The 25504-nt window shown below is 34.4% G+C and overlaps 1 protein-coding gene across 3 annotated transcripts in view; it reads left to right on the top strand.

Annotated features, from left to right (window-relative positions):
* Positions 1-25504, top strand: part of LOC136032276 (uncharacterized) — a 65760-nt gene that overhangs the window by 38386 nt on the left and 1870 nt on the right. For all 3 annotated transcript variants that reach the window (XM_065712538.1, XM_065712536.1, XM_065712539.1), the window contains exons 9-12: positions 2643-2757; positions 6425-6645; positions 13428-14348; positions 20835-21258. In XM_065712538.1, coding sequence (XP_065568610.1) covers positions 2643-2757; positions 6425-6645; positions 13428-14348; positions 20835-21258 — 1681 coding nt within the window. The remainder of the gene's footprint in view (positions 1-2642; positions 2758-6424; positions 6646-13427; positions 14349-20834; positions 21259-25504) is intronic.

Consider the following 25504-nt stretch of genomic DNA (forward strand, 5'->3'; position numbering starts at 1 on the left):
ATTGTATTCTTCGTTGTTATAATCAATCTTAGAGGTCAGTGTGGCTGAGTTCCACATTTGGTTACAGTATATTTCCAAGCAACACACGGGTGCAGAAAATGCATTTTTACTTAGAATATTCGATCAATGTGCTGCCAAAACCCGGATTTTTCTTACGCGACACAAAGTGAATCGGGGGGGGGGGCCTAGACGGAGTTCATGCCCACCCCAAGATTTGGCCCGAATGGCGCCTCTGAAAGCTACCCATTAAAAGTTCCAAAGCCTGACAAAACTTGCCTGGTTTTTGAAATAGGGAGAAAACCTGCCTCAAAAGTCAAGGAATCTTAATGAAAGGCACGTCATCAGCTTCAGCGTATCAGGAAACCATGCTCTAAAAATTTCAAGCTCCCATATATAAAATGCGGATTTTTGCGTTTTTTGCCAGAAAAAATATCAAAGATCCAAGCTTAGAAAATATTCATCTTTAATCCGACTCTACAATTATGCCAATCAAAGATATTTTATCAGAACGTTTCTCTGCTCTTTCAGTAGATCAGCATAAAAAATCGCTTTTCGGAAAACTTTCTTTAGTATTTAAAGATAAGTAGTTGTTGTTATCAGAACTTTTGTTTTTCGCTTTCATTTTTCAGTTTTGCTTCTGTCTTCCCTCGACTTCAAGCTTTTGATTTCGGGGAGATGGTTTTGATTTCATCTCCATTAAACAATCTTTTTAGGTTGATAATTGAACAACATAATCGAAACACTCGCTCTACCTTTGACCTTCAAGTGAGACGAACTCCAACAGTTACGTTCAGATTTTCCCCCGGATGTAGCATGTGCTAAAGTGTGTAACATGCTTCCAAAAGAGCTGAGATGTAGGAGCTCCCTCGGGTCTTTCAAAAAAATTTAAATAAATATTTAGTTAAAGGTCAATAAGTGAAAGATAAAAAAAAGAAAGATAAATTAAATTAGATGAAGTTTAGATTTTTTAGTATATTCAGGTGAGGTGGTTGTACGTCCGGGGAGGGAGGGAGGAACACTATGTTTAAGATTAAAAAAATATATAATGAGGAGGCGTGTGGTTGTGTCGAAGAGTGAAGTGGGAGCCGTACTGCATGTTAGTGAAGAATCTTTTATGTTTATGGGTCTCAACGTGAGTTTTGTCACAGAGCAGTGTACTTTAAGTTTAGTTATTTCCTTTTTTTAATTAAACCCGATTGAACCTTGAACCTAACCTTGAACCTTATCACAAAAGGTGAAGCAGTTTGTGTACATAGAGCTGCAGGAAGAATCCAACGTTAATTTGTATTCATGGCTCTATAATTGTCCCAATTTAAAGCTTCTTATAAAGAAGTTTGCCAAGTCTTTTAGTAGATTAGGGTAAACACTTACTTTCCCGACAAACTGGAATTCAGTATTTGAATTACTAGCAGCTGATGCGGCACTGGGACTTACAGATATTTTTAGTTTTAGAAATTTTAGTTGATTCCAGAAATTTTCCTTCTCCTAGGTGCTACCTTTTTTTTGAAATATCAAAAATAGGTTGTCTTGAATAGTTTGTTTGGTTATCCTTCTGTAAACCCAAATCTGGACTCGAAATCTTATATCTCCACTTTCAAATAAGAGGCGAAATTAAATTGGTAAAATTTAAGCTATTCAGATACTTTTGGGAAGCGGAAGTGTTTTCCCGTGGACTTGTTTCTTTAGGCAAAGTGCGTTTTATGGCTTTGTTCGCACGCTGTTTTTGTTGGCTTAAAACACTGATGTACAAAAAAAACGTTTTTTGGACATGCTGCAAAGCTCTTCCGGCGTGTGACACGTCTTTCCGTGTGGTCGCATGTCGGATGCATTGGAATAATCCTCTGCAACCAGTAGGGTACGACGAAGAGTTTCAGCGTGAAATTAATTCTGAATAATCAAGTTGTCTATGGGAAAAATCATCTTTAAAAAGTATTGCATCTTCTATTCAGTCTCCTATCTCAGTTCAATTCTCCTCCTTTGTGAATAACCAATTTATGCAAAAAAAAAAACAACGTCATTTCATCTTCTATTTAGTTCTATTTCAATCCAATTTTCTTGTATTACAACCAGAACCGTTCAAATGGAGGGGGAGCTATTCCGGACGCCATGGCTGAGGGGGGGGGGGGTACCCGCTTCGATCCGATTTTTCACTTTGTTTTGGGTTTTTTGCTTATATTTGAGTGTGGAGGTGGGCGCTGTAATTAATTTTTCTCCGGGCACAGCAAACTCTAGGAACAGCTTTGAGTTATGAGAAACGAATAAATTTTCACATCACATCAGCTTATCGGCTGATGTGAAGATTTGGTTGTTTTTGACGTCCAAGACTTGGAACCGTTACGTATGCTGCAAAATTATTGACCCTCTGTTGGGATTTAGCACTAGTCACTTGGTTTAAATGATTGAAACAAAAATCGGGGATCAGTTCAAGTTTGTTATGTCATCTTCGCTCTGTTTGCGCCTGTGAAAATCGCTGAAAATCTTTTTGGCTTTGAAAGGTTATTGAAGAGCTGTAGTCCAAGCAAATAGTTTTCTAACCTGTTTTCTAAGGGTTTTTATTTATGTTAATGCGATTGCATATGGCTGTTTACCGGAATTGTTGATATCTTTTTGGTTTTGGTTTTGTTAGTTGTTATGTCTTTCAGGTAAATTTTGCCCCATCTGGGACTTACTTGAAATGCTGGAGTGGCCGATCTCTGATGCGTCTTTACCCCAATCATAAGTTTGAAAGTACTGCCAAAAATCCAACTTTGCCTACACGTGAGTCTCTTTCTTCTTTTTAACTAGGTTCAAGGTTCTTTTAATATAACCAGTATATACAAAATATTTGGTAACTCAGGGCTGAGAGTATAGCTCGAATGCAATTGAGCTACCTTTAAGCAACACAAAATATGCACGAAAATTAAAAATAAATAGTTCTCTTAACCAATCTTGGCAGAAATAAATAAAAAACAAACCCGTGCCGTACGATACCATTTCCATCCTCCGCGCACCATTTCGAGACACAATTAAATTTACAACTGAAACACTACATTCTCATTTAATTATCTTGTCCTTTGGATGCAGTACATTGTTTTTGAGTACAAGATAAAAACACAAGAATGAATGGCACTTAAGAGATGTTAGTTGCTCAAAAATCCAGTGTTTTGCAGTTGCAGTTTCAAGACACTCTGTTACTTTTAAGTCGTGTTCATATAAGGAAAGGGAATAGCGTAAAATACGTGGTTACTTTTAAGTCACGTTCGCCCAAAGAAAGGGCTTCAGTGTGAACTGCATAACGTGTAAAAAAAACCTTGGACTATCGTGCCTCTTTTCTTAAATAAATTCCTAGATATGTACTTCTCACAAAAATTAAAAGAAATAATATTGAGAAATTTACTTTCATCAATTTCCTTTTACGTATTGTCAGCAAAGATGATGTTAAGGTCCTAAAATATCTCATGGTGCATTGTGCTAATTAATATGTTTCAGCTTTCCAGCCAGGGTTGCCCATTGCTGCGAAACATATTGCAGTCAACCTCAGCAGCACTTAGTCAATCCAAACTCTTATTTCCGGTCCTTCTGCTCATTGTTTCTGTATTATATCAATTTTGTAAAGTTTAAGCTCAGCCCGAATCTTATTCATTATGGAAGCGGTATTTAAGGCTATATTTAGCTTTGAATAAATCATGCAATGTCGATACTCGAGAAAGAAATATGAATTCTGGAGGAGGCCTCGCCCACAGAAAAGGTTATATAATACAGATGTCTAACTGGCCTATGTTGAAATATTAAAAAAGGGTCTGGCAGATTGCCGCGCCTTGAAGCTATTTAGGATGGCGTTGGCGCGTGTTGGAAGACAGTTTTGCCATTAGTATTAAACGACCGAGACAAAAGGTATATAGAATAGATTTTATTTTTCTGTGGCTCCGGCTTGTGTTGAGACCTAATTGGGGAAATTTTGTGGGACCAGACAGAGATCTAGGTTTAATTTTAGACTTTTATTTTGTGACAGCTTAGTTTGCAGCGCCCGTGAAGAGCCGATTTCTGTTAGTTAACCTTCCGTGAAATTCGAAGTCAATTGCTTAATTTTCTCACATAATACACTATGTTTTAAATAATCATTCAGCCAAAAGATGAAAGTTTTATACTCCATATAAAACCATACCCATAAGCATAGCGCAGAAAGTCATATAGCCCGGTGGTATTTCTCCAATGAACTCTCTTTGCTAGAAATTAATTGTAAATTTTGTTTTTAATCTTTTTACTTATATTATTCTTATATTTTGTTATATGGAATGTTCTCTTGTATGGGGTGCTCTTTTATTTTTTAATGTTCTACTCCAAATTTCACTTTTCAGTCACCCTTGACTACCCTTTCTGTTTTATAGTTGTTGTGTTAGCTTTTACTTGTTTTCCTTGATGATGGGCAGTCAAGCAAAGTCTATTTGCTCCTAGTATAGAAAGCAGCGTCTTTTCTTTTCTTATGTGATTTAAAACTTCAGGTTTTTGGTCGTTTATTTTTTTATTTAATTTTCATAAATATGTTTGGGATTGTGACAATCACCTTCTAATGTTCAATCCTTTAACCTTTATCTTACAGTTATTATTAATTCAATGGAAACTATTGAACTTGAAATATGCTCATTTTCAATGAAGCTCTTGAAACAATCTCAAACAAATCTCTTGAAAAATTAATTGGGATGTGTATACCCTCTGAAATCTGAAAGTATTCACGATTTCTCATATAATTTGCCGGTTTCTGTATTTTACGTTTGCTACCTCCCCAACTTACTTTTATGCTTGAGATTTAGAATCCTTTGTCTGAAAGGTGAGGGTTCGATTTCTGTCGTGGCCAGTTATTTAGTTTAGGACAGGGTTATCGACGTGACTCTGTAAGCTCAGCCAGAGTCGACCCAGTTCTAGATGGGTACGTAGAGAAATCTGGAGAAGGTAAACGGGAAGGATGTTCGAAAGCATAGAATGGCTTGCCCCGCCATTGCACTTTCTGGCTGAAGGGCCCTGAAATGGAGATCTGCACCGCCGGTTTTGAGTTTGACAGTCTAGTGCCTTATCATTTATCTTTTTTTTCCTTTGTATCAAGAGTTTTATTTCTCATATCCTACCGTTTGTGTGTATGGATGTTACCTTAATTACCTTAATTTGCACCTTAATTTAATACCTTAATTATTGCAAGAAGATTTAAATTAATTTGAAAAAAGCTTTAGCTAAAAAAATTTAAATTAAAAAAAAAGATTTTTACGAAGCTTTAAATTTTGTCAAGTACGTTATATTTTTTTTATTCTTTTTTTTTTAAATATACCGTGATGAACTTGGTTGACACTTTCAGAAAGAGGTATGATTAGTAACTTTATTAATTTTTTTTTTTTTTTTTTTGACTGAATCGACACATAAGAATATTTGTGGGAAAATCGTTAAACATTTTAACATAACGCATGAGTTTATGGATAACATTCCCTGTCGAGGATGCTTATTATTACTTATTTAGTGCAGAGCCTATTGCGACTGTTTACTTATCTATAGGTTGTTCATTTGTGCTCAACTATGAAAACAGATCAAAAGTAACATTTCTAAACGTGGTAAATATGTCCAATCTTGTGATAGGTCTTGAAGGATGATACAACTTTAATGTCAATTATTGACTTTTTTAGCCCTTGTTATACAAATATTATGGCCTCTTATAACGTCTCTGAATCAACATTGCTTTTTTTTCAACCAATCTTTTGGAAAAAAAATGAACATAATATTTTTTGTTCCATCCTAAAAATTTGTTTTGGAGTAAAAATCTTTACATAAAACTTCCTAAAATAAATGCTGATACATGTCATAGGATACACACTTGTAAGGATATATGGGACTTGCATCCCGGAGAATACTATTTATTTCGGAAAAAGAACAACTAAACACGAATTATGACATCTTTAATTAAAGCATAGAGCAGGGATATGGGTTACAAAAAAACATTTAAAAAATGCATCAAAAATTTGTTTATATTCATTTTTTCTACGTTTCTACGAGTCGAACAAACATTTCGGGGGGATGGGTAAAACCCCCATGCCTGTCCACACCCCCTGGATACGGCCTTGCTACAGAGAATCACTATTTTTGAGAAAAAAAAATAATTTTGCTCTTCTTTTAGTATTTATAAAGTGTGAATTTAATAATCGTTAACACATTTATATTTTCATATAACTTTACAATTTTTTAATTTGCTGTTGTTTGGGTCAGTTATCCGAAATTTTTTCGGTCTTCATCGGTGATACGTTTTTAGTGTGGAGCAATAAATTATCAAAAACATTCAAATGAACAAGCTGTTCTCTCAAGCCTTGGGTTTGTTTTGCTTTGCTCACTTCATTTGCTTTGCTTTATAACTCCTCTTTAATTTGTTAGCCTTGTTTCTTTTCTTTTATTTCGTATTACTTTATAGCAAAGGATTGGTCGAGAGTGGATGCTCTTACCAAATGGTACAAAACTCAGAAACACGATGAATTTCGTGTACCAATGCCACTAAGCCGCAGGAAGCTGTTCAATAAGGACCAAATCGTGGAAAGTCCGCCTTCTCCTATTCAGGAAATTATTCCAGTTCGAGCCTCTCCTGTCAAACTGTCTGAAATCCATCTTCTTGGGACGTATACTGTAAAGGCTACGGTATTTATAAATTTTGATCATTTCTGGCGATGACCCGTGACATGTATTGTTTTTGTTTATTTAAGGTATGAAGCCGTAATAACTTCATTTTACGCCCCAATTTCAACGATCTGTATTACTAAGAGACACGTAATCTTAAAATGCATCATATAACGCAAAAAGTGTAGTTTAATTCCATTTATTTATGCGTGCAGTGTAAATTATCAATTTTGAAATGGTAACAATTACATGACCATCTGTAAAAACCATGGCCCTAGAGGAACTTCTTCTCTATATATTGCAATTTTTTAGTAAGTTTGAAAATGATTTTTCTGTCCCGGTTGACCATTCTCATAATAAAACTAGCATAGATAGATAGATAGATTTATTCACAAAAAATTTGTATTGGGCCATAGTGAAACTCAACAAACAAGCAAAAAGTACAACATCAAAACGAAAACTGTCATAACACTCGAACTGATTATTTAAGAAAATTTTCACGATGCTTCATACCTACCCGGACGAACCTTCTAATATTTTATGTCTAAATAACACCTACTTTTCAAATTTACAATATCTAATCTCTCTTCCTAACCTCCCTACCAAAAATTTTCATCCACAAATCTCTCAATTTGTGAGATGACTCATCCATCTCACAACACATAGGGCAACCGTAAAGACCATCCCTCCTCAATCTGTTATTGTTACACTCATGTATCATACTGTTAGATTCTTTTATTCAGAAAAATAGTTTGTCCCCCCTGCCCCCTTTCGCTCAAAAGAATTTCTAGAAAAGTTCCCTTACTTCCCCGTCGAATGTCTCATCAATTCATGAACATGGTGTCGTTGCAATATCTCATCCTATCCTAGGTCATATCTCATCCTAGGTGAAATAGCATAGACTACGTTTATGTTGTAATTTCTTGGATCACCATTCATAAAACCATGTCACAATAAAGGAATTTCGTCACTATGTATTGTTACTTTGAGTTCATTGAGAAATATTCTTTATGTTAGCAAAACACTTACAAAACAACTAGTACGCTGTTGTGCTTTTGGAATTTGGAAAACTCCTATGCACCGCCCATCCCCTCCCTCGTAAAAGAATCTCTGTTAAAACTCTATTTTTTCCTCATCGAATAATGTCTTATCAATTCATGGAGCTGGTTCGAATATGCTATAATTTCGTTTTCCCTTAAAAAAAACAAAAAAAAAACAATTATCACGCTGTTGTGTTTTTGGAATTTTGAAAACTGATATGCACCGCCCATCCCCTCCCTCACAAAAGAATCTCTGTTAAAACTCTATTCCTTCCTCATCGAAAAATGTCTCATTAATTCGTGGACCTAGTTCGAATATGCTGTAATTTCGTTTTCCCTTGAAAAATATTGCTTAATGTTACTTTTAGGATATTTTTCAGGACTCATATTTTACAATTTATTGGCCAAAATCTATCAAATTTTTGGAAATTTACCAAAATATTTATTGGCCATAAAAAAGATGTCCATACAGGAGCCCTTGAACCATCATTAGATCTTTTTTGATCTAGAGATTGGCAAAAAAGGTAAAAATTTGGTAAAAAAGGCCATAAAAAAGATGTTCATACAGCAGCCCTGAACCATCATTAGATCTTAGATCTCCTCTGCCTCTAGAGGCACCTTGGGCATCGATAATTAGTCTCCATCTTGGTGGCATATTGTTGCATCTTCTAACCTGGGTTTTACGAACGTGTTAAGAGAGTGGAGATCTGATTGGTATGTGTGGCGAAAGTTTAGAGAATTATAGGCCTATAGAAAAGAAGAATTTGACAAGGAATTTCGTTTTTTACTAAAGGCTTTTTTGTAATAGCTTTTTTGTTCTTTTTTTCTGAGATATTTTGTCTGAGCGTATACCCCACAGTGAACTGTATCTGATAAAATGGGAGGGGGGAAGGGCCAAGAAGCTCTATAAAGAAATAAAAAAATAAAAAATAGAATTATATGTATCTATATCCTAGTTCATTTTAAGGTAAAGGATAAGATATAAAATCCTTATTTCAAACAGTAGGCCTGTAGAAAAGAAGAATCTGACAAGGAATTTTGTTTTTTACCAAAGTATTTTTTTTGTAATAACTTTTTTGTTCTTTTTTTCGGAAAAATTTTGTCTGAGTGGGTATCTCACAGTCAAATGTATCTGGTAAAAGGAGGGGGAGAAGAGTCAAGAGGGCTTCTTGGGAATTCTGAGGCCCCCCATTCTCAAGACATAGCATAGATATTGCCATCGGTGCTGGCGAATGATATCTGTAATAAGAGGTTGGCTGGTTATTTTTTGGATTTCAACATTTGAGCATCGATCTGTTCATTGTATGTTTAAGATTCTTTAAAGACTTATGTTTTTAAAGCCAGGATCCTATGCTCTTGCTAAGAATTAATATGTCATGATTCAGATTCGCACCTCAGAATCAACAGAACATAACTGTTGAAGAATCGGAGTTTAATACGGCTGTCGACGGTGAACAAATAAAAAAAAGATCTGATGGAAGGAAAGAGCGACATTGAAACTAGAGATAAACAAATTTATTGGTTTTCAGCCTATACAGCATATATCTATGGAACTACATCAAACAAACGGACTCACGATATTTCGCGTATGTTAGTAAAATTATTAAAAACTAGCTCTTTACTAAAAATACGAACTAAAAAAAAAATGAAGTATTGCAGGACAATTTTTTCATGATTTGAGTTTGCTTAATTTGGCACTGCTTCCGCAAGTTGGGCCCAGTCGCAATTAATGGCTCTGTTTTTGGTCCCAAAAATCATTTTTCATGATTATTTTAAAGCCGTGATTAAGTGAACTTGAAAACATCGAGCTTCAGAATTGAAGTTATGGTAGCCTTCCGTCTTTCAATTCTCTAGAGACCGTCGATTGTCAAAAACCCTTCAAATAGCACTTATTCATTGGCGGAAATAGCAGGTTAATTATACCAGCTTGTCAATCTGGTCTCTAGGGTGATCTGAAACGATTCTTTTTGGCAAAAGTTGTGTAAAAATTTGAGCAGGTAGCTCAAAATATTCTATGGGACTGTTCCAAAACAGGAAAATATATCGAAAAATGGTTGCAATCATCTTACAGATTATTGTCTTCTGCTCATGATAGTACCGATTTTAACGTGGGATTTTCGAGTTCCATCAGTTCACTTAATCACGGCCTTAAAGATAAATTTGAGGTGTTCGAGTAGTTTTAAAATTATAGGCTAACTTCAGACAATAGCATCTTAACTAAAAAATTTTGGTACTACAGGCAGAAGAAAGTTTTTTTTTTTTTTTTTTTTAATATCACATAATAAACCTGAGAAAAGTTTTTTGTCTTACTTGGGAAATGATACAAAAATCTCAATTCCAGGTTTTTTTCTTTTTTAATCCAGTTTTACTTCTGATCTCTTTCAAACTTTCCTAGGAAGAAGAACATATTGGTCCGTCGCTATGGATAAAATTGCAGATAAGATTTCCGTGGGGTTAATACGCAAGCATTTCGGAGGTTTGCTGCACATTATTCAGCTTTCCCGGAGAGCGGTAAAATGAAAAAAAAAATATATATAATCAACTTGAATCACACGGATATGTTGAAGGCAATGCCTTTAATTTGTAATATTTAGGGTAAAAAACCAGTATCCAATTGAGCAAAATTATGTAAAACTAAAACCCTCAGCCCTTGATATTGAAGCGAAATTGAGAAGCATTGTATATATCAAGGAATAGCTAAAAATTCAAACAACGCATCAATATGATTATTATTAAAATGACTCAAGATCAAGCTCTTGAAATTATTAGTTTATTGACTTAACTACAAGGACCTCTTTTTGAAAATACTAATTATCCCCTATTTTGACATATGAATCCTTTCTGTGTTTCAGTTTTACTCACATACTTACAGAAAGCGGTCTTGTGATTCCAAAATGTAGCTTTTATTGCTTGATATTTATTCTATAAATCACAAATATGAAATACAGTTTTTCTTCTAAATTGCTTGTCAAAACAGAGACCCCATTCTTAATTTATGCTGACAAATTATTGGTGAAAATTTCACCAAGAAGGCAGGACTCTTGTTACTGCCCTCCCATTGCATCATGCTGTAGTAAAATAGGGGGGGGGTCCAAGAACCCATCTATATTTTTCCGGAATGCTGAGGAAAAGTGGTCTTGCCCGAAGAGGTTTTTACCCTATATTCGAATAAGAAAATCCTTCAGCTATTAGCTACAAATTTAGCTCTCTTTAATGAAAACATTTTATGCTCCAGTACTTGTACTAAATGCTGCAGTTAGGGTTTTGACGATGGCGATTACAATAGTATACACTCCAGTTTTCTAATCCACACCATTCCAAAAATAGCACCCAGAAACTGCACTTCCCGATACCATATGACTCTCTTAAGTGGTGCTATCACTGGCAATTCACACGAAAAGTACGTCATACCCTAAAATTAGCTTTAACATTACCCTTATTCGTCTATCTACAACCATCCATTCTATATGACTCTAGGGAAAAAAATGAAGAACAATAAATAGACACATCGGTGCTATACATGGCTAAGTCTGATTATCCTTGTTTTTTGTCTTTTGAAACATCTAGACGGTGCAGATGTTGTGATGAAAGGTTGAATCTAGTGATATCAACATTGTAAATTAGTTTTGTGCTAGAGACGCCCTTTTGAAACATCTAGACGTTGCAGATGTTGTGATGAAAGGTCGACTCTAGTGACATCAAAATTATAAATTAGTTTCGTGCTAGGATGCCCTTTTGAAACATCCAGACGGTGCAGATGTTTTGATGAAAGGTTGAATCTAGTGATGTCGATGCTGTAAAATAGTTTCATGCTAGGGACGCCCTTTTTGAAACATCCAGACGTTGTAGATGTCGTGATGAAAGGTCGAATCTAGTGATATCGAAATTGTAAACTAGTTTCGTGCTAGGGATGCCCTTTTGAAACATCTAGACGTTGCAGATGTCGTGATGAAAGGTCGACTCTAGTGACATCAAAATTTTAAATTAGTTTCGTGCTAGGGACGCCCTTTTGAAACATCCAGACTTTGCAGATGTCGTGATGAAAGGTCGATTCTAGTGATAATGAAATTGTAAATTAATTTCGTGCTAGGGGTGCCCTTTTGAAACATCCAGACGGTGCAGATGTTGTGATGAAAGGTCGAATCTATTGATATCGAAATTGGAAATTAGTTTCTTGCTAGGGACGCCCTTTTGAAACACCCAAACGGTGCATATGTTGCGATGAAAGGTCGACGCTTACGCTCAGTTTGAAGGATTTTTCGTTTCACTTTTTCTGTTTTGAATGAGTTTTCTGTTTCTGCTATAGTTGTTAGACGTTTATATTCTTATTTTGCATTTTTTTTCTGTTTTTTCTATTGCTCTGCAGGGGGTTGTACTATTTTTGTTTCCTGTGGATAAGAAATAAACAAATACTAAATATACCCCAGGACAAAGATTGCTGCAAATAAAGAGTTTTTATGTCCAGGTTAAGGCAATATTTCACGAAAATCCAGTTTGTGTCTTATCTTTCCTGAAATGATGATGTTATAGTACCTTTAAAATTGGTTCTTATTTTTAATTTTTGTTTCAAATATTCTTAACTATGAGTTACTTTAGTAGATTTTTGTTCTTTTTGAATAAGTTTTTCTTCTATAAATGTTTCAATAGTTTAGAACAAATTTTTGTTCTTTTTTGCTAAACAACAACTACTATTTCAAAAATCCAAGGTCTATTAGCTCATAAGTCTACTCTGAATGTGTGGGAAACTACTTTCTCTCGTTATTCTCAGTCGTACCCAATCAAAACTAGATGATAAACTCAGAGATGAACAACATGGGTTCAAGCCTAACCAGTCTGGCACGCATTTCATATCACTCCCTAGTCGGTGACTAATCATGTGAATAGCGGTATCAACTTGACATGACATTCACTGATCTTGAAAAAGTATTTGACCCATCACCATGAAGAAAGTCATTGGAAGATGCTTTCCCATAATTATTTTTTCCAAACAAGAATAAAAGAATAAAGATCCTCCAGAGCCATTGCTGGCGCGTAGGGGGTCGAATTGACGTTTCACTTTGTGGGTCTTTTTTTGCAGGGACAAGTAGCAAACTTGTCGCTCAACGTTGCTGTAACGGGGTCGAACACCGGGCCCCGTCTTGACAAACAGAGCATGAATCCACTTTGCTACAACAGGGGTAAAAAAGTTTTGTCAGTTGTCGGGTTTCAGCAACCTTTGATTATATTATGAGAAATACAACTGCTCAAGCTACGGGTTCGGATGGAGAACAAATCTAAATGACCTTGATTTCGCTGATGACATTAATATCCTCAAGAAATTCCTCTAACAACTCTTTGACAAAATTTCCACAGAGGTAAATCGCGTACGGTTCAGAATCAACGCCAATGAGACCAAATGCATTGCCTTCAAGCTTGCCCCTTCATATTAAGTGCTGTAACGACGAACTGGAACAAGCCGTCTGGTTCAGATATCTGTAAGGCATACTTGAAAACACTGGTTAAATGCAGAAAGAAGAAGTGCCCCGTATTGGCCAAGCAAGTGCAGCTTTCAATAGAATGAAGAGAATCCAACGACCGCTGAAGGAGCTTACTGCTTACTCTTGATAATATTAATTAAACGCGTGTTTATTTAACTCGTCCAAAGAAGCAATCTTGGACCAAACTACCCATCTCAATGCTTACTACATCGAGGGCTGGATTTGGTGACAACGTGTGTTTCTTTCATTGATAATTAAAGAATACTAATGTTTTAATTTTTTGTAGGTACAAAAGATTGATGAAATGAGGAAGTTGATTGTCATTTCAGATGGAACAATTTGTCCGTTAATTCAGAGTGACCCACCTCGACTTGGTTCGGAGTCGATGGACTCAATTCGTGTCTTATGTTCAGCCGATGTTTTTAAGAATGAGAAACTAGTAGTAGGAGCTCACGTTTTAGTAACATTCAACGCCACGAAAAAACATCGAGTAACAGTGTTTCATTTAGTGGGTCCTTGTGAAGTTGTAGAGGTTGAGGTGAAAGAATCTCCGGCGACGGCGGTAGATTCATGTTTTGGGCAGTCTCTGAATTTGTCAGGGATATTTGAAGTAACTAGAAGTCAAGAACTGAGGAATTCTGCAATTGCCGAATCAGATAAATTTGATCACCTAGATCAAAGGGACATGCATAAGAATTCTGAAACTTGTGATGTCATTACACATGAAAATAGTATTTTGCCAAACACTGAAGAAATGAATGTCGATGACAACGTTGGAGATCGAATTTTGTGTCCTAACTCACCCCAAAAAGGTGGTGGTGATACTCATGACAACGTTACTGCTCCAAATCCTCAGCCAAGACGTTCATTAAGAGTAGCAGTCCCACGTTTAGACATGACAGCGCTCAAACGGTCTCGTAAAAGAAATCCCACAATTGCAGTCGACCGTGAACTTAAGGATGGCTCCAAAACACGTCATCACGTTATTGCTTCAACCAGTCACGATGTTCAAAAGAAGGAAGAGTCGCTTCAACATGATACTTACCCCAAAGCCGGGTCTCCCCAATCTCATGTTAGTGAAAGTATTTTCAGTAGTGGACCTTCGGAGAATCTTGCCAATTTTGATTCACATCCTGTTCCGGCTTTTGACTACCAGAGTCACGACAATGTCAATTTGGATTATGAATCTCACGATATTACAAGAAAGGTATTTTTACTCTCATTCCCTTAACTGTCGTACCCTCTAATACTTTTCTATCCTGCTCTCTACTAACTCGCTTCCTCTCTGTCTCTGCTCAATTTCTCATAACTCTTTCCAAAATTTAGTGGCCGAAGGAGAGGTGTCTAGTATTATGCTCTGCTGTTCCACATTATCTATGTACATCAAACATCTGTATGGCACGTCCTTTAGCTAAAAAAATCCTCTGCAGTTAAGCAAAGAGAGAAAAATATCAAAATGAAGAACAAAACAACGGGTCTACAGAAGGGTTGCCACCCATAGTAATTTATCACTATCTCTAGTGATTTTTTAAATCGCCTAAAAAAAACCGCTAAGTCAGCATATAAATCACTAAATTATTGAAGAAAATCACCAAAAAAAAAACGCTAAAATCTAGTAATTTTTTTACGAGTGGCAAGCGTGGTCTACAGCCAGTACAAGGAACGGAAACGATGAATATTTCGTCTGTATAAAACCAGGTGTCTTCAGCGCTAAATATAGAAGAAACTAATCAACAGATTAAGGGTAAAATCTAAGAATAAAATATAAAACTAAAAAAAAGAAACAAACTAATATATATATATATATATATATATATATATATATATATATATATATATATATATATATATATATATATATATATATATATATATATATATATATATATATATATATATATATATAATTAATACTACCGTGATACACCGCAGAGTATTTATATGAACAACTACAAATAACTCCCGTCAACACACAAAAGGAGCACAACAGTTGTTTTTAACAGCACAAAAACAGCACAAAAGCAGCCAAACTCTGTGATATGGTATGAGGTGATAAAAGTCAAAGACTAAATCATTTACTAAGTTAATAAGCAGTCGTCCATGGCTGCCCAAGTCCAAAACTAGTTCCAGATGTAGTACTAGGGAGTATGCTAAGAAAGATAATACAATTAAGATAAAAAAAAAAGTAAAATCAGAATTAAATTGAAAGAAGGATCTGGTGAAACTTCGATTACATGTGAAATCAATCATTTTGTTAAATAGTAATATCATCCTCATCATTTTTTTTCATCATTTTATTAATGCTAAAACACTATTATAAACGTAAAAAAGTTATTTGGTCCAAGAAGCTTTGCTTGTTATGGGCCATACAACACAATAATAGAGCGCTAAAAGAACCATAAATAATACAAACAAAAATAATACAATAAAACTACTATAATAAAAAAAACTTTTTCCAGAAGTTTTCCAAAAACTAGTAATGAGTCATATTAAAACCTAAGACAAACATAAATAAAGTCTTTAAAAAATCGAATTTAAGACAACCAGACGTTACTATCAATAAATAAATGAAAACGAAGATAAATTAAAATTAATAATCACATCAAACATAAAGATAACAGATACTGATATTGAAGAATAAATCAATCCTAAAACGAGTAGACATTAAAGTTAATAATCATTTCAGCATTCCTAAAAAAAAAAAAATACTGAATTTTTAGGATTCTCCTCAGACCGGCTTTAGGTGGTGTTAAGGACAAAAATTATTGGTTTTTACGCAGATATCTCCCTCCCAGCAAAATACATGGGCCGGAGTGATCCTCAGCTGCATTGGCTATCTAACAAAACTTTCGCGCAATGCCATTGGATTGGATTACGCTCAACCTGCAATGTCTTTGGATATCGTCAGCCTTTAGGAAGGCAAATCATCTGATCGGATGGCTTTTGAGGTTTGCAATAATATTGAAGCAAGACATCTGGTGAATCCTACTAAATAATATATGTTAAGACCTTCAGTAATCGTTGAGTTTTGATTTACAAGAAATTGCTCCGTACGATTACCACGATCAGTATGACGATCTAATTATGTTATATTGACAAACCAGCTACAACAATTTATGAGCGTGCTTAGTACAAGAAAATAAATCAATAGTTCAGTTACTGATCAAACAAGAATAATAAACTACAACTGCTATATTACGGACTTAACGGATTATGAGGCAGCCAGGGATATATCCAGGATTTTGTTTTCGAAGGGGGGGTGAGGGGTTTAAGAAATGATTTTTCTTTTGGGTGCGTGGGAGGGACTTTTAAAACGCATCAAAAATTGGTTTACATTAATTTTTATTGCGTTTTTACGAGTCAGACCAACATTTCGGGGGGGGGGGGTCAAACCCCCTCCCCCTGGATGACAACTGTTGGAAACGAAATTTTTCATAAATAATTGCAGGCATAGTTGTGCATAACTGTATGCATTTATTTATTCATTCTCTTCAAAATCTTGAAATGTTAAAGAGAAAAGTAAAGTTGCAAAATCCTCCAACAAATTAAACAAAGCAACGATTTACCAAAAAATTAAAAAATACACATAATAGGCGTTGAAAAATAACTAATTAGAATGCATCAAATAAAAATGACAAAAATTAATTGAAACTTTTTGATTTTAATCTTGATTTTAATACTTTGTCTATGATTCTTTTGTTTAAAATGGCCTATTTGCATAGCTGATGGCCCTTATCCTTGATGTGTGAGCATCGTGTTGCCCTCGAACGTACCTGTGGATCATTCTGCTTAAGCATTTTAATTGAAATCTTTTTATTTTAAAAGCTTTGAATAATTGCTAAAATTCAATATAATAATTGGTAAACAAGTTCATAAAAGACACTGACTACTCATTGCATCTTGGGAGGCTTAAGATGAAACTTGAAAGTTAAAAAATAAAAATAAACATAATATATATATATATATATATATATATATATATATATATATATATATATATATATATATATATATATATATATATATATATATATATATATATATATATATATATATATATATATATATATATATATATATATATATATATAAATAGCTAATTAGAAAGCATAACAAAATAATAAAAAGTAATTAAAATCTTAAATGTTTAGTAAATTCCAGAGAAAAGGGAAGGGTTTAAACATATTATTATATCGTTTTTTTCTAGGATTTTTTATTTAGTTGATTTTATTTATTTGATTTTTATTTATTTGATAGTTAAGAGGGAAGAAACATTCCAGTCGTTGGAACGTTAAGAGGGAGGCCAGTTAAGAGGAAGGAAATGCCATTTGATCTATTTGATTTTATTTATTTAATAGTTAAGAGGGAAGAAGCATTCCAGTCGTTGGAACGTTAAGAGGAAGGAAACGCCATTTGACCTATTTGATTTTATTTATTTAATCTTTATTTATTTGACAGTTAAGAGAAAAGAAACGTTCCAGTCTTTTGAACGTTAAGAGGGAGGACAGTTAAGAGCGAAGAAACGGCATTTGATCTATTGGATTTTATTTATTTGATAGTTAAGAGGGAAGAAACATTCCAGTCGTTGGAACGTTAAGAGGGAGGACAGTTAAGAGGAAGGAAACGCCATTTGATCTATTTGATTTTATTTATTTAATCTTTATTTATTTGACAGTTAAGAGAAAATAAACGTTCAAGTCATTGGAACGTTAAGAGGGAGGACAGTTAAGAGGGAAGAAACGGCATTTAATCTATTGGATTTTATTTATTTGATTTTTATTTATTTGATAGTTAAGAGGGAAGAAACATTCCAGTCGTTGGAACGTTAAGAGGGAAGACAGTTAAGAGGGAAGAAACGCCATTTAATCTATTGGATTGTATTTATTTGATTTTTATTTATTTGATAGTTAAGAGGGAAGAAACATTCCAGTCGTTGGAACGTTAAGAGGGAGGACAGTTAAGAGAGAAGAAACGGCATTTAATCTATTGTATTTTTTTATTTGATTTTTATTTATTTGATAGTTAAGAGGTAAGAAACATTCCAGTCGTTGGAACGTTAAGAGGGAGGACAGTTAAGAGGAAGGAAACGCCATTTGATCTATTTGATTTTTATTTATTTAATCTTTATTTATTTGACAGTTAAGAGAAAAAAAACGTTCAAGTCATTGGAACGTTAAGAGGGAGGACAGTTAAGAGGGAAGAAACGGCATTCAATCTATTGGATTTTATTTATTTGATTTTTATTTATTTGATAGTTAAGAGGGAAGAAACATTCCAGTCGTTGGAACGTTAAGAGGGAGGACAGTTAAGAGGAAGGAAACGCCATTTGATCTATTTGATTTTATTTATTTAATCTTTATTTATTTGACAGTTAAGAGAAAAGAAACGTTCCAGTCATTGGAACGTTTAGAGGGAGGACAGTTAAGAGCGAAGAAACGGCATTTGATCTATTGGATTTTATTTATTTGATTTTATTTATTTGATAGTTAAGAGGGAAACATTCCAGTCGTTGGAACGTTAAGAGGGAGGACAGTTAAGAGGAAGGAAACGCCATTTGATCTATTTGATTTTATTTATTTGACAGTTAAGAGAAAAGAAACGTTCAAGTCATTGGAACGTTAAGAGGGAGGACAGTTAAGAGGGAAGAAACGGCATTTTAATCTATTGGATTTTATTTATTTGATTTTTATTTATTTGATAGTTAAGAGGGAAGAAACATTCCAGTCGTTGGAACGTTAAGAGGGAGGACAGTTAAGAGGGAAGAAACGCCATTTAATATATTGGATTTTATTTATTTGATTTTTATTTATTTGATAATTAAGAGGGAAGAAACATTCCAGTCGTTGGAACGTTAAGAGGGAGGACAGTTAAGAGGGAAGAAACGGCATTTAATCTATTGGATTTTATTTATTTGATTTTTATTTATTTGATTGTTAAGGAGGTAAGAAACATTCCAGTCGTTGGAACGTTAAGAGGGAGGACAGTTAAGAGGAAGGAAACGCCATTTGATCTATTTGATTTTATTTATTTAATCTTTATTTATTTGACAGTTAAGAGGAAAGAAACGTTCAAGTCGTTGGAACGTTAAGAGGGAAGAAACGGCATTTAATCTATTGGATTTTATTTATTTGATTTTTATTTATTTGATAATTAAGAGGGAAGAAACATTCCAGTCGTTGGAACGTTAAGAGGAAGGACAGTTAAGAGGGAAGAAACGGCATTTAATCTATTGGATTTTATTTATTTGATTTTTATTTATTTGATTGTTAAGGAGGTAAGAAACATTCCAGTCGTTGGAACGTTAAGAGGGAGGACAGTTAAGAGGAAGGAAACGCCATTTGATCTATTTGATTTTATTTATTTAATCTTTATTTATTTGACAGTTAAGAGAAAAGAAACGTTCAAGTCATTGGAACGTTAAGAGGGAGGACAGTTAAGAGGGAAGAAACGGCATTTGATCTATTGGATTTTATTTATTTGATTTTTATTTATTTGATAGTTAAGAGGGAAAAAACATTCCAGTCTTTGGAACGTTAAGAGGGAGGACAGTTAAGAGGAAGGAAACGCCATTTGATCTATTTGATTTTATTTATTTAATCTTTATTTATTTGACAGTTAAGAGAAAGAAATGTTCAAGTCATTGGAACGTCAAGAGGGAGGACAGTTAAGAGGGAAGAAACGGCATTTATTCTATTGGATTTTATTTATTTGATTTTTATTTATTTGATAGCTAAGAGGGAAGAAACATTCCAGTCGTTGGAACGTTAAGAGGGAGGACAGATAAGAGGAAGGAAGCGCCATTTGATCTATTTGATTTTATTTATTTAATCTTTATTTATTTCACAGTTAAGAGAAAAGAAACGTTCAAGTCATTGGAACGTGAAGAGGGAGGACAGTTAAGAGGGAAGAAACGGCATTTGATCTATTGGATTTTATTTATTTGATTTTTATTTATTTGATAGTTAAGAGGGAAGAAACATTCCAGTCGTTGGAACGTTAAGAGGGAGGAAACGCCATTTGATCTATTTGATTTTATCTATTTAATCTTTATTTATTTGACAGTTAAGAGAAAAGAAACGTTCAATTCATTGGAAGGTTAAAAGGGAGGACAGTTAAGAGGGAAGAAACGGCATTGGATCTATTGGATTTTATTTATTTGATTTTTATTTATTTGATAGTTAAGAGGGAAGAAACATTCCAGTCGTTGGAACGTTAAGAGGGAGGACAGTTGAGAGGAAGGAAACGCCATTTGATCTATTTGATTTTATTTATTTAATCTTTATTTATTTGACAGTTAAGAGAAAAGGAACGTTCCAGTCATTGGAACATTAAGAGGGAGGACAGTTAAGAGGGAAGAAACGGCATTTGATCTATTGGATTTTATTTATTTGATTTTTATTTATTTGACAGCTAAGAGGAAAGAAACTTTCCAGTAATTGGAAAGTTAACAGGGGAGAAACGTCATTTGATTTTATTTATTGTATTTTTATATATTTAACAGCTAAGAGGGAAGAAACGTTCCAGTCATTGGAACTTGAAGAAGGAGGACAATTAAGAGGGAAGTAACGTCATTTGATTTAATTATTTGGTTTTCATTTGTCTGACAGCTAAGAGGAAAGAAACGTGCCAGTCATTTGAACGTTAAAAGGGAAGAAATATCATTTGATTTATTTGATTTTTATTTATTTGACAGTTAAGAGGGAAGAAACGTTCCAGTCCTATACCGAGGTCACTACACAGAAAGAAAACAAGTACCCCCACGCGTCGGAAGCAAATTAATAATGGTGCTAGTACATTAAAAGCTACAAGACTTGACGTTGGTTTACCTGATTTGGAAGAAGAAGATGAAGCGCAAGACGTCTCTGCACCCCTACCTAAGCCGCTCGTTGAAATCAATAAGTGTAATCGGCTATGGGAATCAAGCAGTACGTCTGATTCAGATGATGAAGAAATGGAGTTAATACAAGTTGAACTCATGGAAATCGCCAGTCGTCTTAAAAAGAAGGATAAGAAGAAGAAGAAAATTGACTGTTTCAAAGAAGCTATGGCCCTTCTGAAAAGAAATGATAAGACGCCGAAACCAAAGCTTAAACGTGCATTGCGTCTGCTAATAGAAGGTAAATGCGTTTTTACACATAAAATTTTACTATTAGTTGTCTTTTCTTTAGATAAGTATAAAACACATTGTATAAAAAATACATATAAAACACACAAGTATAAAAAATAAGAAATAAGTGTCATAGTGTATGGTTAATCAAAAACCATTACGAGACAAGAAATAAGCTTCAAAGGAGAGGGAAAACGTGGCCTGGTTGTTGAGCCATACCCAGGATATTTTTTGGGGGGAGGGGGGGGAGAAGAAAACTTAAGGAGTCGAATAAACATTTCGAGGAGAGGGCTCAAATCCCCTCCCTGAATATGTCCTTGCCTGGTTGTTTTTCTTACTGTTTTCAGTAGTTAGTTTTTGCGCAAAAAGTTTTATTGCGCCATCAAAAATACGGCAAAACAATTTTAATATCAAAAATTCAATTTGTTAACTATTTCTATGAGTGTTAAAAGTGATTGTGACAATTTTTTGTGTAACCTCCTTTTAAGGAAACAAAACCTAGAAAAAAAACTTACTTTTATCTCTTACAGAATAAAGTTTGTTGTACTAAAGTAAATACTGGAGAATTATGAGGTTGTCCCATAAGTTATGTATTCGTTTGGGCTTCTTTTGCTTCTATTAAAAAGAAACGGGGATTTACGGAGGTTTTTGTAATTTTCTCCCATCTTTTGGCATTTAAATTGTTCAAAAGTCAATCACTTCAAGTAGATAAAAAATGGTAGCGGATAAAAAAAATAAAAAAAGGGATTTTTGAGTTTTTGATTCCAATACGTAAATCAGTTAGTGTTTGATATGCCCATGCACCATTTTGTGAACCTTTTTTTAACTTATAATGGCAAATCGGCTCAAAAAACATTATTTGCAACGAGAAATTGTGTTTTTCATTTCATGGTATTCTTCTTGACATTTTGTCATTTTTGGCGTTATCCTTCTAAACTAGCTCGAATGACGACAAAATTCTCACTTTATTCTAGTCAGAGTAAGTATTTATTTTATTTCTCTATTTTGACTTTAAATTTATTTTCAGAATTTTAAGCTTCTTGAGGCCAATGCCTTAGTGAAAATTATTTGTTTATTTATTAATACCAAATACCTTAAGCTTTCTAACTTCTCGCACTATACGATCTTTTTATCCATCTTTTCATTCTCAATAAACTGAACAGTCCACACTCCCCCCCCCATCTTACTCTCCATATTACAAACACTCCATCCTACTCTGTTTGATTTAATTTAAAACTTATTGAAATTTGGAATTTTGCTTTTTTTGCCAGAAGAAAGATTGCAGATGCGCATTTATTTCAATTTTTTTCTGTTTTTTTCCCCAGGGTGATCGTATCAAAGTAGTAATCCTAGAATTTTGGGTGGGGGCTCATTTGATTGGAAATGAAAAGTTCTAGTGCACTTTTTAAGTGACCAAAAAGATTAGACGGCAACTAGCCACCCTCCCACGGCTCTTTTTTTCCCCCAAAAATATCCATTTTTTCAACTTAGTTGACATGTCTAATAACTATGTCTTTGGGGGGTGACATTACCGCCCATTGTCCATAGAGGATTGTTGTACGTTATACAATTTGCCCATTGTTCACATATAGAATTTGATATTGGGGAATATACTTGATTTTTTGGGGGAGGGGGGATGTTATTTTACACGGGGAGAATCTTCTGGGGGAAGTTTTCCAGGGGACGTTTTGCACAGGGGGGATGAGGATTTCCTGGCATTATTTGGAAACGGTCAAAAATTAAATAAAAACAAGTTTTTTCATCTGAAAGTAAGGAGCAATATTAAAATTTAAAACAAACATGAATTATACCGTATGCCCCTTCCTCAACCCTCGCTTTTTACGCTAAAGTTTGACTTTTATCACAATCTCTTACTGAAAGGGTGCTCAAACACAAGGGCCATTGAATTTGAATGCGAAGTATTTTTAATTAACTTTAAGACTTTAACCTAAGGAGTGAGGGTTGAGGAAGGGGCAGGCCCTTCATATACCGGATTAATTTCTGTTTGTTTTAAGTTAGCAACAGCCTACATTATGTTTATCTGTAGGTTATTGTTCTTAAACCCTCATGGGTCGTATTTCTTTTCTTTCTTTTTTTCGTTCAAGTTTGCTTTTATAATGTGGTAGATCTTGCTTAATATTGATTAAAACTACCCTCTTTAAGGTAAACAAAATTTTATGAAAAATGAAGAAAAATTTGAATTGAAGAATGTGTGAATATAACTTCTAGAAGAAAAACGGATCATAAAAATAATGAACACAGTTAGGACTGTAACCAGGATTTTTTGGGGAGGAGGAGGGTGGTTTATATTAATTTAACTATAGAAGACTTATTTGTCTATTTTTAGTCTCCAGGTTTTGCCTATTATTTTTTTTTTACTGTCATTTACTGTTTGCTATGATCGCTGCCAATTACTTTCAAATAAACTTTAAAACATTAAACGAGGTATGTTGTTTCTATTCGAATGGTTGGTAAAACCTGATCAGAGCTAAGGCGGGAACGAACTCACCAAGTCGTTTTGACTTATCGTTGTGAATATGTCCACTAAATTCTGTTGCGACAGTATATATCCGAACAAGAGTTTTAACTTCAACTTCCTTTTTTAAGCAATAAAATAGATGCCATCACTACTGATAACATTGCGGCTCCAAGCCGCTTAATGTCAACATAGCTCTGCACGATCTTCCACCCCGAACTATTTGAGGTTTCACTTTTTTTCGCCCTCCCATATAGTTTCAATTTCCTTTATCATTCATTACAACCTCATACCAGACCATTCAGGGACAACCGGCTTTTCGTTTGGCCTCAGATGGACGGCCGAAAACCACAATGTTTAGCAATCTATCATGCTATCTGCAATCTATCATGCTATCTGCAATCTATCTAAGATTGAACCGTTTTTTTTTTTGTATAGCTTCCTGTTTGATATACGGCCAGTCAAACAAGTGTATAAAATACTTATCCTTTGGAAAATACTTAATAAACATTTCCTCAACCTTTGAAGGTGCCCATGTTTCAAAGCCATACTTTACCACTGTCATGACCTTGGCTTTCAATATTCTGTTCTTGGCTCGCAAACTTAGCTTTAAATTCTTCCAAAAAATTTCAACTGCAAAGAAACACCCTGTGTTTGGCTATTATAGGTTCTGTATCTTTACTGCATCCGCCATCATCACTGGTAATACGGCCCAGGCAAGCAATTACCATTAACTTTCAAAACCATTTTTGCACCCTGAACTATTAAAACTTCCAAAACTCATTTCTTTTGCTAACGTTTTGATACTCGCATCATGATACTTGCATCATGGTAGCAAAATGGTAGCAAAAGGGGCAGGTTTTAGCTGAATACGGTATCTTCGAATATCGGTACGTGGTGATAAAGTGGCTGATCTTTAGTGGGAAAAGTGGAGTTTTTAACGCGCAACAGTCCCCGTAGGTGAAAAAATAAGGTACTTGGGGGGGGGGAGGCTGTCATGTTTAGGAGAAGTGGAAACGATTATTTTGAAACGAACAGAAATAAAACAAGATTTTTTAAACAGAAGTAAATGATGACATTAAATTAAATACGGAAATAGATTATAAGATATATGAGAAGACTGCTGCCCCTTGCCCTTGACCAACTACTTCTTATACTGAAGCTTCAGTCCTTCCAAGACTATGGGATTGAAATACTTTATGTTTTTATCCGAATGTTTCTGAATGAAAGGGCCAATTTAGCTTTACCTGTTTTATTTAATATATTTATTTTTTAAATTGGAGAATCAAGTGCTTGAGATGACCGTTTTAATGTATTTGTTGTGTTCTAAAATGCTTTCCAGATTTGGCGGATTTTTTTCTTTGGCAACACGCCAGGAAAAATTATCACATTTTTTGAAATTAATCCATTTATTAATACTTTTTAAATATTAAAAATTATTTTTTTAGGAGAATTGAAAGAAGGTGAAGTAGCTTCGGATTTTCGGTAGAAATTAAAACTTACATATGAGGACTGTACACTATTGCATGCAGCCGATGCAAATACTTCGGTTAGCGTTCGGTAGCGTTAGGAGACAAGTCCTAACGCTATCAAATTTCTAAATATAGCCTCATACACATAAAAAAGTGAGCTAATGTAAGGCAATTTTCTTATTCTTTCAGAAAAAAGAAAACAATTCATGGGGCAAAAAATAAATTTAAACTCATCGAAATAATTTCAAATTATTTTCTTTTCATGCGATCTTTTAATCCCTTCTTGCTTCTTGGGAGACGTGGGGGGG

The sequence above is a fragment of the Artemia franciscana genome, chromosome 10 (assembly GCF_032884065.1).
Source record: "Artemia franciscana chromosome 10, ASM3288406v1, whole genome shotgun sequence".
Lineage (NCBI taxonomy): Eukaryota > Metazoa > Arthropoda > Branchiopoda > Anostraca > Artemiidae > Artemia > Artemia franciscana.